The 13,601-nt window shown below is 34.5% G+C and overlaps 3 protein-coding genes across 3 annotated transcripts in view; all 3 read right to left on the bottom strand.

Annotated features, from left to right (window-relative positions):
* Nucleotides 1-2,391: 2,391 nt before the first annotated feature.
* Nucleotides 2,392-7,035, bottom strand: LOC102584243 (cytochrome c oxidase subunit 6b-1-like). The gene is made up of 5 exons (XM_006363225.2): nt 6,838-7,035; nt 5,344-5,640; nt 5,164-5,246; nt 4,973-5,054; nt 2,392-2,772 (listed from the first exon to the last, which is right to left on the bottom strand). The coding sequence occupies exons 1-5, from the start codon at nt 6,877-6,879 to the stop codon at nt 2,719-2,721; spliced, it is 558 nt and encodes a 185-aa protein (XP_006363287.1). The 5' UTR covers nt 6,880-7,035; the 3' UTR covers nt 2,392-2,718.
* A 694-nt stretch (nt 7,036-7,729) lies between these two features.
* On the bottom strand, nt 7,730-11,432 carry LOC102583926 (alcohol dehydrogenase-like 1). Its single transcript, XM_006363224.2, has 10 exons — nt 11,367-11,432; nt 11,132-11,271; nt 10,995-11,041; nt 10,002-10,327; nt 9,381-9,463; nt 9,185-9,260; nt 8,987-9,051; nt 8,800-8,895; nt 8,174-8,338; nt 7,730-7,924 (listed from the first exon to the last, which is right to left on the bottom strand). Exons 1-10 carry the CDS (start codon nt 11,416-11,418, stop codon nt 7,808-7,810), a joined length of 1,167 nt encoding a protein of 388 aa, XP_006363286.1. The 5' UTR covers nt 11,419-11,432; the 3' UTR covers nt 7,730-7,807.
* A 793-nt stretch (nt 11,433-12,225) lies between these two features.
* Nucleotides 12,226-13,601, bottom strand: part of LOC102583366 (alcohol dehydrogenase-like 1) — a 10,328-nt gene continuing 8,952 nt past the window's right edge. Inside the window, exon 10 of the mRNA XM_006363223.2 lies at nt 12,226-12,455. Coding sequence (XP_006363285.2) covers nt 12,339-12,455 — 117 coding nt within the window. The 3' untranslated portion in view covers nt 12,226-12,338. The remainder of the gene's footprint in view (nt 12,456-13,601) is intronic.

The following is a 13,601-nucleotide window of genomic DNA, read 5'->3' as shown; positions in this document are numbered from 1 at the left end:
TTTGCCTGTTAAGTTTGCTGATTCATGGGTTAACAGAATCATAGTTGGTGTTACTCAAGGGCTTCTAGTTTGATGCTGTCATTTATGTTGGTATGTGAGGATATATGAATTAGCTTTGAGTGAACTTCCTTCTTGGATCAGCTTATGTATAGAAGTTTTATCAAGGTTGAATTCCATGCATCTTTCTGTGCAATATGGCCACAAACATATTGGTTTCCTTGTATGACTAGGGATGTCAGAAAAGAACACCGTTAGAGCAGTTGGATGTAGCTATTTTCTCAGCCTCTCAACCAATACTTTAGTTGGATGTAGTTCTTTCCTCCTCACATCAGTTTCTTAGACTTTGAAGATTTTTAATCTGCTTCTAGAACAGTAGAGTTTCTTAGAAGATAGTGTTCTTTACTTGAGGGAGGAATTCGGAAAAAAATACTTTCGTGAAGACACTTAACAGTAATAATAAGTGTTGGAGTAATGGAGGTTGTCTAAAATGCCATTGTAATGCATACAACGATTTTTGATAAATGCTACTGTATTTTACTGGTTTGTTTTTAAGAATTTCAAGGATTCTCTGCGAGCACAAGTCCAATGTACATTTGGCTAGTTGAGGGGATAGGGTTGTTCCTGCTTTGTCACTCTGTAGTCTTGATGGAAAGAATTCTGCAACTGCAACTAGGAAGTTCTTTCATCTTGGTTGTTTCCGAGACGAGGATATAGATAAGTAGATCTTGATGAATGTTAGGTACTGGAAATTTATTTTGTATCATCATCTTTGGATTTTTTATTTCAATATCTTGCTCCATAAGATTGGTTAGCATTTACTGCTTCCTCTGTCATGTTACTATGAGTTCATTGGACTGTTGCTGAGACTTGTAGCTTAAAAGGAAGGATTTGGTGGAATTGAGTTTAGGGGTGAGATAGCTTATGGTTCCTTGATTATTTTCCTTTCCTTTAGTAGCTCTTCTTCAACTAGGTCGGACGCGCAAACCGCTCCTCCTGAGTTAACTATGTTATTTGATGTTATCTGCAAAAAATAGTGCAGAGTAGCTTCGACTCAGAGGTAAGGAATTACCTCTGGAGTGGAACTTAGCAAGATCTTATTCAGGCTGTTATGGGAGACTATGTTTGAGTTGGCTTTTAGAAGATCTCTTGGATTTTATAGATTTAACCCACGATGTCCTCTAGTATGAGCATACTTAGTGGATCTCTATACCACTCTCTTTCTGTTCTATAACGGAGGGTCCACGTTCAACAGATTGAACTCACAGAGCCCTTCAGGGTTCCATTCAAGAATACTTGGTGCCCTTTAGGAAGATTGATGTAAAATTAAGGATGTGGCAGGGTTTAACTCTGTTTGCAAATGACATTGAGCTTGTATTCATAGACCTCAATGCTAATGGTGATTCTCAAGGTTCAACGAATGAATGAAGCTATGATCATACCTGGATAGAGATGATGGTCGTCTCTCTCCCTCTTCGTCAGTAAATTTGAAAATAATGAGTGGCAACTATCTTTGTGAGAAACTTTATCCTGCACCTTCTTGCTTCAATTGCTGTCCCTGATTCTAATTAGTTTTGAATTCAGAAATGGGACGCCTTCATTAAGTCCTGCCGTTCTGGTATCTCGAGTTCCTTCTGTTTGCACTCCAATTTGGTTGTCTATTCTGTGTGTTCAGTCTAATTATGACATTTACTTTAACCTGTGTCATCACACCGTATCCCCAATTTCATCATGTTTTTCTGCTAGTTACGTGTTCCTCTGGTGATACTATCCTGGTAATTCTTGATCATTTTGGATACCCACTAAGAATTTTCTGGTTCTTGCTAATTCCCAAATGTTTGAAGACTTGGCGGACTAAGGTGTTGCATAAACCAAGATTGCTGCCCATAGAGGCAAAGCTCAGGGGCAATCAGTTATTTGCCAAGGGAATTATCCCAAGTAAAACTTACTCATACCCAGTGTTTATACCAAGTTGATATATGCATGATATGTATTTGCACAAACTTTTAATACTTAACATGACTCATTAACATGCATTCTCACCCAATAATCAATTAACTATTGTAAGTTTACATCGTTTGGTGAGGTACTGTTATCCTCTCTACTCCTACTCAAACGTCAAGGAAATACACGAAGTCTAATCATGTCGAGGGTACTTACGCAATGATTCTCATGAGTTCTCTAAAATCACGAGGGAGCAGCACTGAGTGCATGTACTAATGGTGATAACTGTAGTAATTGTAAAAAAGCTTAACACTGATTCGAGCATACTTCACGTTCAGAAATGCAGATTTCATTCGTTGGTTAAACATTGAAACAATAAACTTATTCGTATAACCAGGAAGACCATGACTATAAACCCGATGAGCAAATACTTGGTATGAGCTACGTGGCTGCAGATGCCCCGTGGACGGAGCTAAATAGAGGAAAATAAGCATTATTTGTGTAATGATCAGTTCACATCATTTATAAAAATGTCAACAGGTTCCCCACTAGATGATTCATCACTGATAAACTACATGAAATCGATGCATAAAATTGTATTTAGGAAGAGGATAACTGAAGTGATGATCCAAAATAACTTTGTTGTAACGGCAAACTCATTGAAGGCTTGAGCTAGATCCAATAAGCACGCCAAATTTTATTAATAACAAAAATGGAGCTCCCATTCATTTGAGAATTCAGATGCAGCAAGGACGAGAACAATTTGGGTACTGCAATTTATAATGGTCCAGGGAAGGTTCCATTCTCTCTCTGCTCATTCCATCTGTCAACCTGCAGTCATAATCAAAAGCAACGAAGAACACATGAAAGTGTTAACGGCATGTAATAAAAAAGTAATCACCACCAGAAAGTTAACGAGTTACGAAGATATCACATGTTAACCATTAAAACAGTCTATTAAGAACTGATTTGGTCTCCTGGAAAACACACATACACAGCTGGTTTTTCTTTTGGCTAGTCCTTACTAGTCCACACTCAAACATTTGATCCTGGCTCTGATTGGATTTGTACTTTAGATCGTAGCTGTAAACTTTTCAATACTGCACATTTCAGCCATGCCCACCACAATCACTACCCCGGAGGATACATAAATTGCTAACTTCACTTACAAGTGGCAACTAAAGGTGCTTGTTTACCACAAGATGGTATACAGAAGAAGGGATTATCATTATGTAGTAGATGATTCCTTTGTGAAAAAGTTGTGGAAACAACCAACCAAATACTGCTTCATTGTGTGTCTAGATCGGAACAATCATATACTGTTTCACTACTCTGCTACCCCTGAGCAGTTGAACCATTAAACGAACTAGCAACCAAGACAGATCAAGTTCTACTAGTAGTTTTTTTTTTTTTGATAACCGAGAAATCCGTCTGTGACCCACCCTTTGGACCAATCACAGCCTTCTAAACTCGGTGGATAATGGGCCCGCCCCTCTACCCTTCTCCACTTAAATACCGGGCTTTGCTTTGCATGGTGTGGGGCTTGAACCTGCGACCTAAGCCACAAAACCTCCACCTTTTGCCACTTGAGCTAGGCCTTGGGGGCAGTTCTACTAGTAATTTCATGACTATCAATTGCTGACAACAATGCCCCAGCCATAATAAACACCAGAAACCACTGCTAACATCATTTAATTCCCACTCTTCACCACTAGCTTCCAGAATGTATATTTGATCGAGACAAAAGCATCTTCTTCAAGTAATATTGTGTGGCTGTGGTTAGGATGTCATTTTGCTGCCATATTACCTGACTGCCTCCTAACATTTTTAACTAGGATGACATATTGGGCCTCTTTGGATGGCCATAGGGATTTCAAAACCACAAGTCCTAGTCCTTTCCTACAGTTTAAACAAAAAGATTGTAAGAGTAAACTCAAATGCCAATGGATGTAGGTTCCCATTTCATGCTATATGAAATTTTCTCCAAGAGTGTCATCTCCAATCATGCGCCCAGCTATTGGCACTGCTTGGCTCCCTTTGATATCAAAGATAGAAGAGTATCCATCTTCCTCTATACAGAGATAATGTGAGCAGGTCTATAACTGCTTCCTCCTTCCTTTCGACCCCCTCCCAATTTGGATTTTGCCAACAGTCTGTAACAAGTGTCAATCATGCTCTCCTTTATTCCCCAGATTCACTTGTTTTGTTGTCTCTAATTCACGATAGACATCTCTTTTGCTCAATTTTAGCATAAGTCAATTGTCTCTCGTGTTTTTCCTTATTTTGTCAACTCCCTCCCTCGCTACCAACCTAGCATCAATCAACTTTACCATGCCCTCCTTCTATTAACTAGGAGTATTACTTCGCTTTCGCATGTTTGTAGTGGCTCTGCCGTTAATTTACAGAACTTCAGCTTACACTGATGTCAATCCTTTTCCTAAAATTTATTGCATCAACGAGAGATAGAGAGTGTAGTTGTTTGCTGCTCAATCTTCTGTAAACATTATCCTTTTCAATATTTTCTTTTTAATTTTGAAATTTAAATTTGTACTCATGTTAGGTAAGTATATCTGACTGGATCTTGTAACATTATCCATTTGCTACACAAACTATTAAAAAGGCCAAGGATATGACTGTAAACAATTTTATTCAGTTTAAAACTAAACACACTTTCTACTTATACACCATATATTATCTAATTTTACTACGATGAAGCGAGCATTTAAAAGTAATGTATTTTGCACTAAAAAATCATATGATCCTCTGCATTACAATTCCAATAGTACTTGTTCATTAGCCAAACGACCCCAGTGATAATAATTTCTATCAATTTCAAATTCATAGGCTCAAACCCATATTATTCTTGAATCTATCCATCCAATACTAAACATGAATTCCGTCTCATTAGTGTATGTCCACAATGTAATATATCCCACGTTTGCCAAAAGCTTAGTAAAACATGGAAATCAAGATTACTTAGCATACTAGCAAAATCATATAAATATGGTCTAAAACTTTAAAACAAACATACCCATTCACCAGGGCAAAGGGATCGGTAGTACTTGGCAAACTTGTCACACTCAGGTGCACCTTCACCCTTTGCAGCTGTGCACCTGAAAGACAAACCAGTGATATGTAAGCGAGATTTTCTTATTTGATTAAAATAATACACAGAAAGAAACAGAAAAGAGGAATAGATTGTAAATAGCTGTGAATACTGACCGATGATACTCAACATATCTTGTAAAGCAGTGCCTCGTCTGATTTGTAGTAGGAAAGCGGAAGTCAGCAGGTGCTGTCTCAAGCTGATTGCCAATCATAATATAAACAACAGAAGACAGTCAATGCATATGCTATTGGCTAGTAAGATGGAGTCCAGATTGATGGTTAACTTAATCTAACCTTAATCTCAGGGGTTTCAACAGCAGACTCCTGATCTCCTGAGGTCTCATCTTCAGTACTTTCACTGCTTTCCTCACTGGAAGCCTCCACAGGAGGAGAGGCTTCAGCTGATTCAGTTACAGCTTCACTGCTTTCCTCAGGTGCAGGGGCAATTTTGATGCTCTCAACCACTGGAGTCTCCTCAGTTTTGGAAATAACTTCTTCAGCTGGAGCAGCTGAAGGGGCCTTAACCTCAGTTTCTTCCACCGGTTTTGCAGTCATGGGGGATTTCTCTTCGTGGTCTTTCAGTAAGTATTGCTGCAAATCCATGAATAGGGCAAAATTTGTCATTTGTAGGAAAAAAACTCTATCAAAGGCAAAGAAAAACTCAATGCAAAATAGTAATCCAAAGACTAGTATAATGCGCTGAAATTTTTAGATAAGAAAGTCAACGACGTGATTATAGCATTAAATCCTCATGTCAATATGGAAGAGTTAAAGAAATAGAAGCTCCCAACTAGGTGAAAAAAAGATGTTAGTACACATTTCTCTACCTGATGATCAATGCAAAGAGCCGCTCCAACAAAACAATGACGCGAGGAGCAAGCAATTTCAAAAAGGTGTGCACTTTGTAGGGTGAGCCATTGAGGGAACCATGCGAGAAGGATCACATTTTACGAATCTAAATTAAAAGATGGAAAAGAGAGAAAACATGTGGATAAAGATGGGTCCTTTTGCTTTTTGTTAGTAGGACTCTTCTCTAGTATGCTTCAGTTCTCCTTGTTGTCCTATTTAAGGTCCAACATCCTGGCAGTAGAGGATACATATTACCAAGCAATGTGTACCTCTTAACCCAACCAGAGCAAGCTAGACGCCCCGCAGCAGGAAGCAGGAGCTGATAAGGTTGTTCATTACTTAGTTTAAGCACAATCCTATGTATTCACTAATGCTTTACTTCAGGATTGACTTCAATAGTAATTCAATCACTTCTGATCAGAATTATCCTTTGGTGAAGAAATTCAAAGCAAAAGTAAACACAACTTTATTATGGAAATTTAACTTACAATATGCTCAAACAAATTGGTTACACACAGATCTTTAACTCCTTACACCTTTCAAGTTCCATCAACTGCTCGCGTAAATCAAAATCTCATTAACAGATAAGAAACGACTCAAGCAATTCTCAACATAATGAAATTCTTATAAATCAGAACTACTCCTAGTAAAATCACAATACTGGAGAATAACATCTTCCTTATATTTCTCCTATTTTCTTTCTCCAAAACTGACGCCTTTATTCAATAATAAATAAATAAATTCTCATTCACAAAACTAAAGCCAAATTGAAGATCGAGCTCGTGCGATCCTCTTTTTTGCCAGATTCAAAACATCATAATGAATACAAATACATCACAAGTATTTCAAAAAACAAATTACGAACAAAGATAATCAATTATAATAAGAAAACGCAAACCAAATCGAAAGATGAAAATTGGAGTAGTAGTTGCTATTTACCTCAGATAAGGATGCAACATTTGAGGTTTCGACTGCGGTCATGGCTGAACTCAGCTGCGACGGCGGCCGATGGGCTAAACTTAGACCAAGACAATAGCTAAGGTAGGTTTTCTGGTAGAATGTTCAGTTCGTCAGTATTGAGTCTATGGGAGCGATGGCGAGAGAAAATGGGGAAGCATCTGATCTGCCGTTTGAAAAGGCTCACATCTCGAGGTGAAGCCCATGGGCCTTGAAGTCTCTGTCGTTATTGGGCTGTGAGTGGGCACAGCAAATCAGCCTAATTTGTCTCGTCTGAAATCTGTTTAGTAGATGACCTTTTCTCTCTCGCGCTAGTAACTTATGAATTTTTTAAATCACGATTTGAAAATTAAAACAATTATGAAAAAAGTAAATTATTGCAAACATTGACCAATAGTCTCTTGATATTGTTACTGTAAAACTGAATAATATATGAACAAATATTATAGAATATTCTAGTCTAATGTTGTCTAAAAAGGTTATTTTTCAAACACTATATTTACACAACTTTTTAAAATAAAAAAAATACAATTCAAATGGTGACTTAAAAATAAGACATTGTTGTAAATCATTCAATCCGACTCTATTTAAAACTGGGTCTATTGTTCCCTCGTTCAAGAAATTAGGAAATTTACCCATTGAACTTTTGACTATCGCTTACTCCATGGGACAAACCTTTAATCATATCAACAATTTAATTGAAGTTCAATTCCTATAGAGTTTAATTCTCTATAATGTTGAGAAATAAAAACTTCTAATTAGTCCGAGGATTTGTAACATTTGTTAAGGAATGTATGACTAGTGTATAAGTAATGAATCTTCATAAATCAGAAAATGAGTTTTGATACAAATATTCAGTAATTGGACAGTAAAATATCCCATGAATACATTATTAATTTTCCCTTGCAGTATATAAAGAGTTTATATATATATAAAAAGAGGATGGCATGTATCATTTGTCCATCCAAATTATACAACGCAGTGATTTCCTTGCTTCAAGTAAGTCAAATGCTTTGTTAATATCCTCAAAGCTTACTTCATGCGTTATGAATCCATCCAAGTTCAATTCCTGCCCAACATACCAAAAAACAAAAGCATCACATGTCATAGGGTGTATCTAGTATGGAATAAAATATTACCTTATACTAATATTTTTCAATTTTCCATGTTAATTTTATTAGTTAGAATATTTTAGAAAATATCTTTTCTAAGAAAATAACTTCCATGGTAAAGTATAAAAAACAAGTTTCATAAGTGACATCCAATGTTGATCGTCTACTTGGGGCCTCCCAGCCCAATCATAATTAAGGAAACTTACATTATTCAAATATTGATTAGCAAAGATGGGAATGTCAACTTTAGCTTTGACACCACCAAACATGGATCCTGTGATAGTTTTTCCAGCAGCCACCAGCTCAAGAGGGCTAATGCTTAATGGTGTACCATGCATCTCAATTCCAAGTAATATAGTTTTTCCAGTATCCTACAATATTGTAGACGTACATATTTCATTTAAATGCTTGAAATACGGTATATTCTCACTTGAATACATGATAAACTGTTCTTATTAAACACTTTTCGCTCAAATTTTGAAAAAACTTTTGTGTGTGTTCTCAAGTATCAATTTATATGTAGGTAAGTAAAGCACATAAAATATAGTACGTAATTAAGAAGGGTTTCGACTTTATTATCCTTATTTATATCTTAAGATATAATCTCTCTTCATTTGATATTTACACTATCTGTGTCATCTTCTCTTAATTGATGTGTTTGTAGTCTTCAAAAACTATTACTAAGGGTAAAATGAAAAAAAGATCAATAATGACTTTTGTTCAAACTTTTAAAATGATAAATAATTTTAGATAACTATTTTAGAAAACACGAGAGATAATTTGAAGCGACAAATAATTTTTGTGAAGCCGAAAAGTTTGAAGAAAATTAAACCTTGCGAGAACTAGTAAAAGCATCTTGCATTAAGGAGGTCAATCCAATACACTCAAAGCAATAGTCAGCTCCATCATCAGTCATCTCTTTTATTACCTGTCACAATTAATCAATTAATTATTGAATAATACAAATTAATTCGTAAATCAATTACTTATTGAATATATAAATATATAATTAAACAAACCTGGCTAGTGGATTTCTCACCACAAGTTGTAGGGTTAATAAAATCTGTTACTCCAAACTTCTTCCCTGATCATTATAATACATACATTTGAAATCCCTTTCAATAACAATTAATAATCTCTTCTTTTATTTTCTTATTTTAGTTTTATATGTGGGATATATGAAGTATATATGATTAAGCAAGTAATATAATACGTACCAATTTCAAATTTTTCAGGATTTAAATCAACACCTATAATTTTTGAAGCTCCACGTAACCTTGCTCCTTCCGCAACCTGTTACACATTATAACATGTGTATTAATTGAGTTGAAGTGTCTGATTGAAACTTTGTATGGCTCGAGATGTGAAATCGAACAAGTAGAGATGTCTATTAAACTATTCTAATATAGTTACCGCTAGTCCCACAGCTCCAAGACCAAATATTGCCACAGTTGAACCTTCTTCAACTTCTGCAACCTTCCATGCCGCTCCCAGTCCTGCTAATAACAAATTATGAAGGATGATTTTTATTTATGAAATCGCGGTTTTTTCAATTTAAAATTATGACGACATAATACATTTGAAACTCCTAAGCACGTTAGTGAATAGAGGTACTCTATCGTTTCAATTTGTTTATTTTTTGACTTGACACACAGTTTAAGAAAGTAAAGAAGACTTCTGAATCATGTGATCTTACCCTAAAGATGTGTAGAATGTACCAAAATATCCTTCTATCTTATGATTTTAAACATAACATGTAGAAAGTTGATTTCCCAGAATCTTTGGATAAAAACCAATAACATATAGATACAACTGAGAAAAAATAACTCATGGATATGACAAAATGTATGAAAATCTTGGATTCGAGCACTTTAAAAAAAATGTTACTAGTAGTAAGAGTTTTCCCCATAATGAACCTTATGTTACTTGGATTCTTTAAAAATGTTATTGTATTTGTATCAGATCTTCCAAAGTTACCTACTTTGAAGGATTTGACACACACATCAAACATTTTAAAGAAACAATAAAACGAACCTGTAGAAACTCCACAAGAAAGTAAAGAAGCTTTATCAATGGGAAAATCAGGGCTCATCTTCACTACATGTGTGACATCCACAACAGTATACTCAGAGAAGCTGGATACCCTGAGTGTATGATGCAAATTTTCTCCATTTTTATCTTTGAATCTGCTGCTTCCATCCCTTGGCATCCCACATGGATATTCAACTGAAAATTTAGAACAACCATTCCCTTTTTGGGACTTGCAATCTCTGCATTCTCCACAGTTACTTTTAAATACTGGCACCACTATGTCCCCTGTTTTCACTTCCTCTACATTTTCCCCTACACTTTCCACCACACTGAACCATAGAAAATAAATAAATTAATCTTCATATGCACCAACTATCAGAAAATCGTTAAACAAGGTGCTAAATTAGTTCTTGGGCCTAACTCACACCCCAAAAACTAGTTCAAAGGGAGGAAGATTGCTTAAGCCTTATAAATAGTTCACCCATCTCATTATTCTTTAACACTCCACATCACGCCCAGTGCTTAGCATCTTGTGCGTGGACATTTTTTGCTCTGCTCTGATACCATGTTAAATTAGGTCTTGAGCCTAACTCACACTCCAAAAGCTAGTTCAAAGGAAAGAAGATTGTCCAAGCTTTATAATGAGTCCACATATCTCGGTAGCCATCAATGTGAGACTTTTTGTCATTCTTTAACACAAGGCACGTTCTTCTCTTGGGCGGTTTGGTCTAATCAAAGTCAACTGACACACATAGAATATGGGGTTAATTAGTTTTCATAGGCTATCTTTTCTATTCGCTTTTCTACGAGGATTACTTTCAGACCAGCCAAACCTTTAGATTGTTTAAGTAGATTTAGGTTGATTATATCATATATTCTTTACAACAATATTCCATTATAGGAAACAAAAAATATCCAAACAAACGACAATGTGATTGACAAGTTTGACTATAATTAGAAGCTTGGAGTCATTTGTTGATAGAGGAAGAAAATTACCCAGCTGCTTCATGACCAAGAATTCTAGGGAAAGCAGAAGCTGGTCCCTGAGGAAGTTAATTAACAATAAATTATGAAGAACATAGAGATTAATTAGTCTAATTAAAAATAATTTGCTTTTTTCAAAGTGGACTTACAGTTGATAATTTCCAGAAACTAAGATCAGACTGACAGAGGGATGTGCAAAGAATCTTAATCCTAACCTCCCAAGAACTGGGAGGAGCAACCTCAATTTCTTCAATGATCAGAGGTTCCCCTGCTTTTCTGCATACTGCAGCTGTTTAATTAAAGAAACATACAATTAGACAATATATTAATTACAGATTAATTAGGTACCAAATTGGATGTAATTAATGTTGAGAAAGAGAAAACCTTTGCATCTTATGGGTTTTCCTGCTGTTTGTGATGCAAAATTTGAGCCCATGACTTTTTTGTGATCTTCTCTAATCCAACTTCTTCAATAAATAAGAATTCGGTAAAATATTTTAAATCAATTGTTAGTTCGTTTCTCGAAAGTCATTTAACTAATTTTTAAAGTTCAATCGAATAAGTTCAACACAATATTTTATAATTTAAATTTACATATTCAAAAGTACTATAGGCAACTAAAAGAAATAAGTATGAGGTTTGATCGTGGGAGTTTTATATTTTATAAAAGATTTAGAATCTTTGTAGAAAATATAGAAAATTCAACAGCTGCGTGTGAGGCGTAGGGGAGGTTCATGTGACTTGCCATAATAAAATAAAGTGCACCTAATATGTTAAAGTGAATTTCATATTTTTAAAAGAAAGAAAAGTGATTTTTTTTTTTATAAAATATGAAATAGGGAGTTATTTGGTATGAAAGATAAAATAAATAACATTATTTAATAAGTTACGATATCTCATCATATATAAGATAATTTATCTCATTATATATTATAGTATAAATAGTGAGATAAATAATTTGAGACTAATTAATATTCCTAATCATGCACATGATAAAATAATCATTCATTTATCTCTGAATTATTATTGTTTATCCCTCATATCAAACGATCCCCAAGTATATTATTGTTGAGAATCACAGTAAATCAGTTGATTGACTATTTGAACTTAATTTTATTAGTGAGAATTCAATATGCTAGAAAAAGGTAACAACCATCCAAACAAGCATAACTCTCATTCATAGAACTAGAATTAAATTAAAGATACTTTTTTTCCAGATTCAAATCTCTGAAATGAAACGAGATAGATACAAAAGTATTTAGCTCCTTTTTAGTAAATTAAATAATAGCAATAAGTAGAACATCAATTTACTAAATATCCCAAAGCACACAAGATAGAAAGGTTAAATTAACAGGATTATTTGCCCATCCAAATGATACAACGCAGCGTTTTGCCAGCTTCAAGTAAGTCAAATGCTTTGTTAATATCTTCAAAGTTACCTTCATGTGTTATGAATCCCTCCAAGTTCAAATCCTGCCCAATATGCCAAAAAACAAAGCATCAACTACTTATAAATTAATTTGACATAGGATTAATAATACTTTTGGCCCCTCGTTAGTAAATTCTAAATTTAATCCTTATATACATGACGACTACAATACCATCGTAACATATATAACACATTGAAACTTAATTGATGAAACAATTGGTAATTAAAATAAACTTATGTGAATATTCACAAACGGCAAGCAGATAAAATGCACATTCAATTAATTCAAAAAGGTTAGATATTCTTAATCGATTAAATGTCATGACAAGGATTAAATCAGAGTTTATCAATAATTGAGAGACCAAAAAGTGTCATGAACCTTTTGGAATTATATATGTGGTAGCTAGGTTCGTTAGACCTTTTTAGTATATAATATTCACAATGATAAACTAAATTTAGAATCATTGAATTGAAAAGGTGTAATAAAATAACAAAAAGTACAAGGAAATTAACTTACATTTATTCAAATATTGATTAGCAAATAAGGGAATGTCAACTTTAGCTTTGACACCACCAAACATGGATCCTGTGATAGTTTTTCCAGCCGCTAACTCATAAGGATTAATGCTTAACGGTGTGCCATGCATCTCTATTCCAAGTATTACAGTCTTTCCAGTTTCCAGTACCCTACCATTATATATCAACATGAATGTTTTGGAGATATATATAGTTTGATCTTTTGATCCATCTCAAAATAAGTGTGATTTTAATAAAAATTACGTCCATTAATAATTAAGAAATTAATAAATATGATGTGTAGTTTATTAAACTATAATATATATATCTCTTGCGATGCATACAATTAAGAAGACAAAGTATAAAGTTGGGATAAGGATCTGAAAAATATCTCAACTTTGGTCGGATTTGCTGTTGCGATACTAAACTTTCATGAGGACCTATTACCTACCTAGACTATTTAATACCGTATTTTAAACATATATATTTGTCCACGTGGACATAAAAAATAATGCAAAATTGTAAATAGTAATGTGTCCACGTGGACACACATATACCTTTAAAATACACTATTAAATAGTTCAGGGGGTAAAAAATACGGTATTAAATAGTCTAGGTAGGTAATAGGTCCTCATGAAAGTTTAGTATCGCAACAACAAATTCGACCAAAGTTA

This window comes from Solanum tuberosum, unplaced genomic scaffold, assembly GCF_000226075.1.
Source record: "Solanum tuberosum cultivar DM 1-3 516 R44 unplaced genomic scaffold, SolTub_3.0 scf00404, whole genome shotgun sequence".
In the NCBI taxonomy this organism is placed as follows: Eukaryota; Viridiplantae; Streptophyta; class Magnoliopsida; order Solanales; family Solanaceae; genus Solanum; species Solanum tuberosum.
Note: the sequence above shows the minus strand (reverse complement) of the source record. Positions and strands in the feature narration are given on the sequence as shown.

Excerpts from the sequence above, each read along its gene's own strand:
- LOC102584243 (XM_006363225.2), bottom strand. The coding sequence starts at position 6,879 with ATGACCGCAGTCGAAACCTCAAATGTTGCATCCTTATCTGAG. Across the intron at positions 5,641-6,837 it reads ATGTTGCATCCTTATCTGAG|CAATACTTACTGAAAGACCA; the intron begins GTAAATAGCAAC and ends ATGGATTTGCAG. Across the intron at positions 5,247-5,343 it reads TTGAAACCCCTGAGATTAAG|CTTGAGACAGCACCTGCTGA; the intron begins GTTAGATTAAGT and ends ATTGGCAATCAG.
- LOC102583926 (XM_006363224.2), bottom strand. The coding sequence starts at position 11,418 with ATGGGCTCAAATTTTGCATCACAAACAGCAGGAAAACCCATAAGATGC. Across the intron at positions 11,272-11,366 it reads AAAACCCATAAGATGCAAAG|CTGCAGTATGCAGAAAAGCA; the intron begins GTTTTCTCTTTC and ends TTAATTAAACAG. Across the intron at positions 7,925-8,173 it reads CTAATCAATATTTGAATAAT|GAATTGAACTTGGATGGATT; the intron begins GTAAGTTTCCTT and ends TATGTTGGGCAG.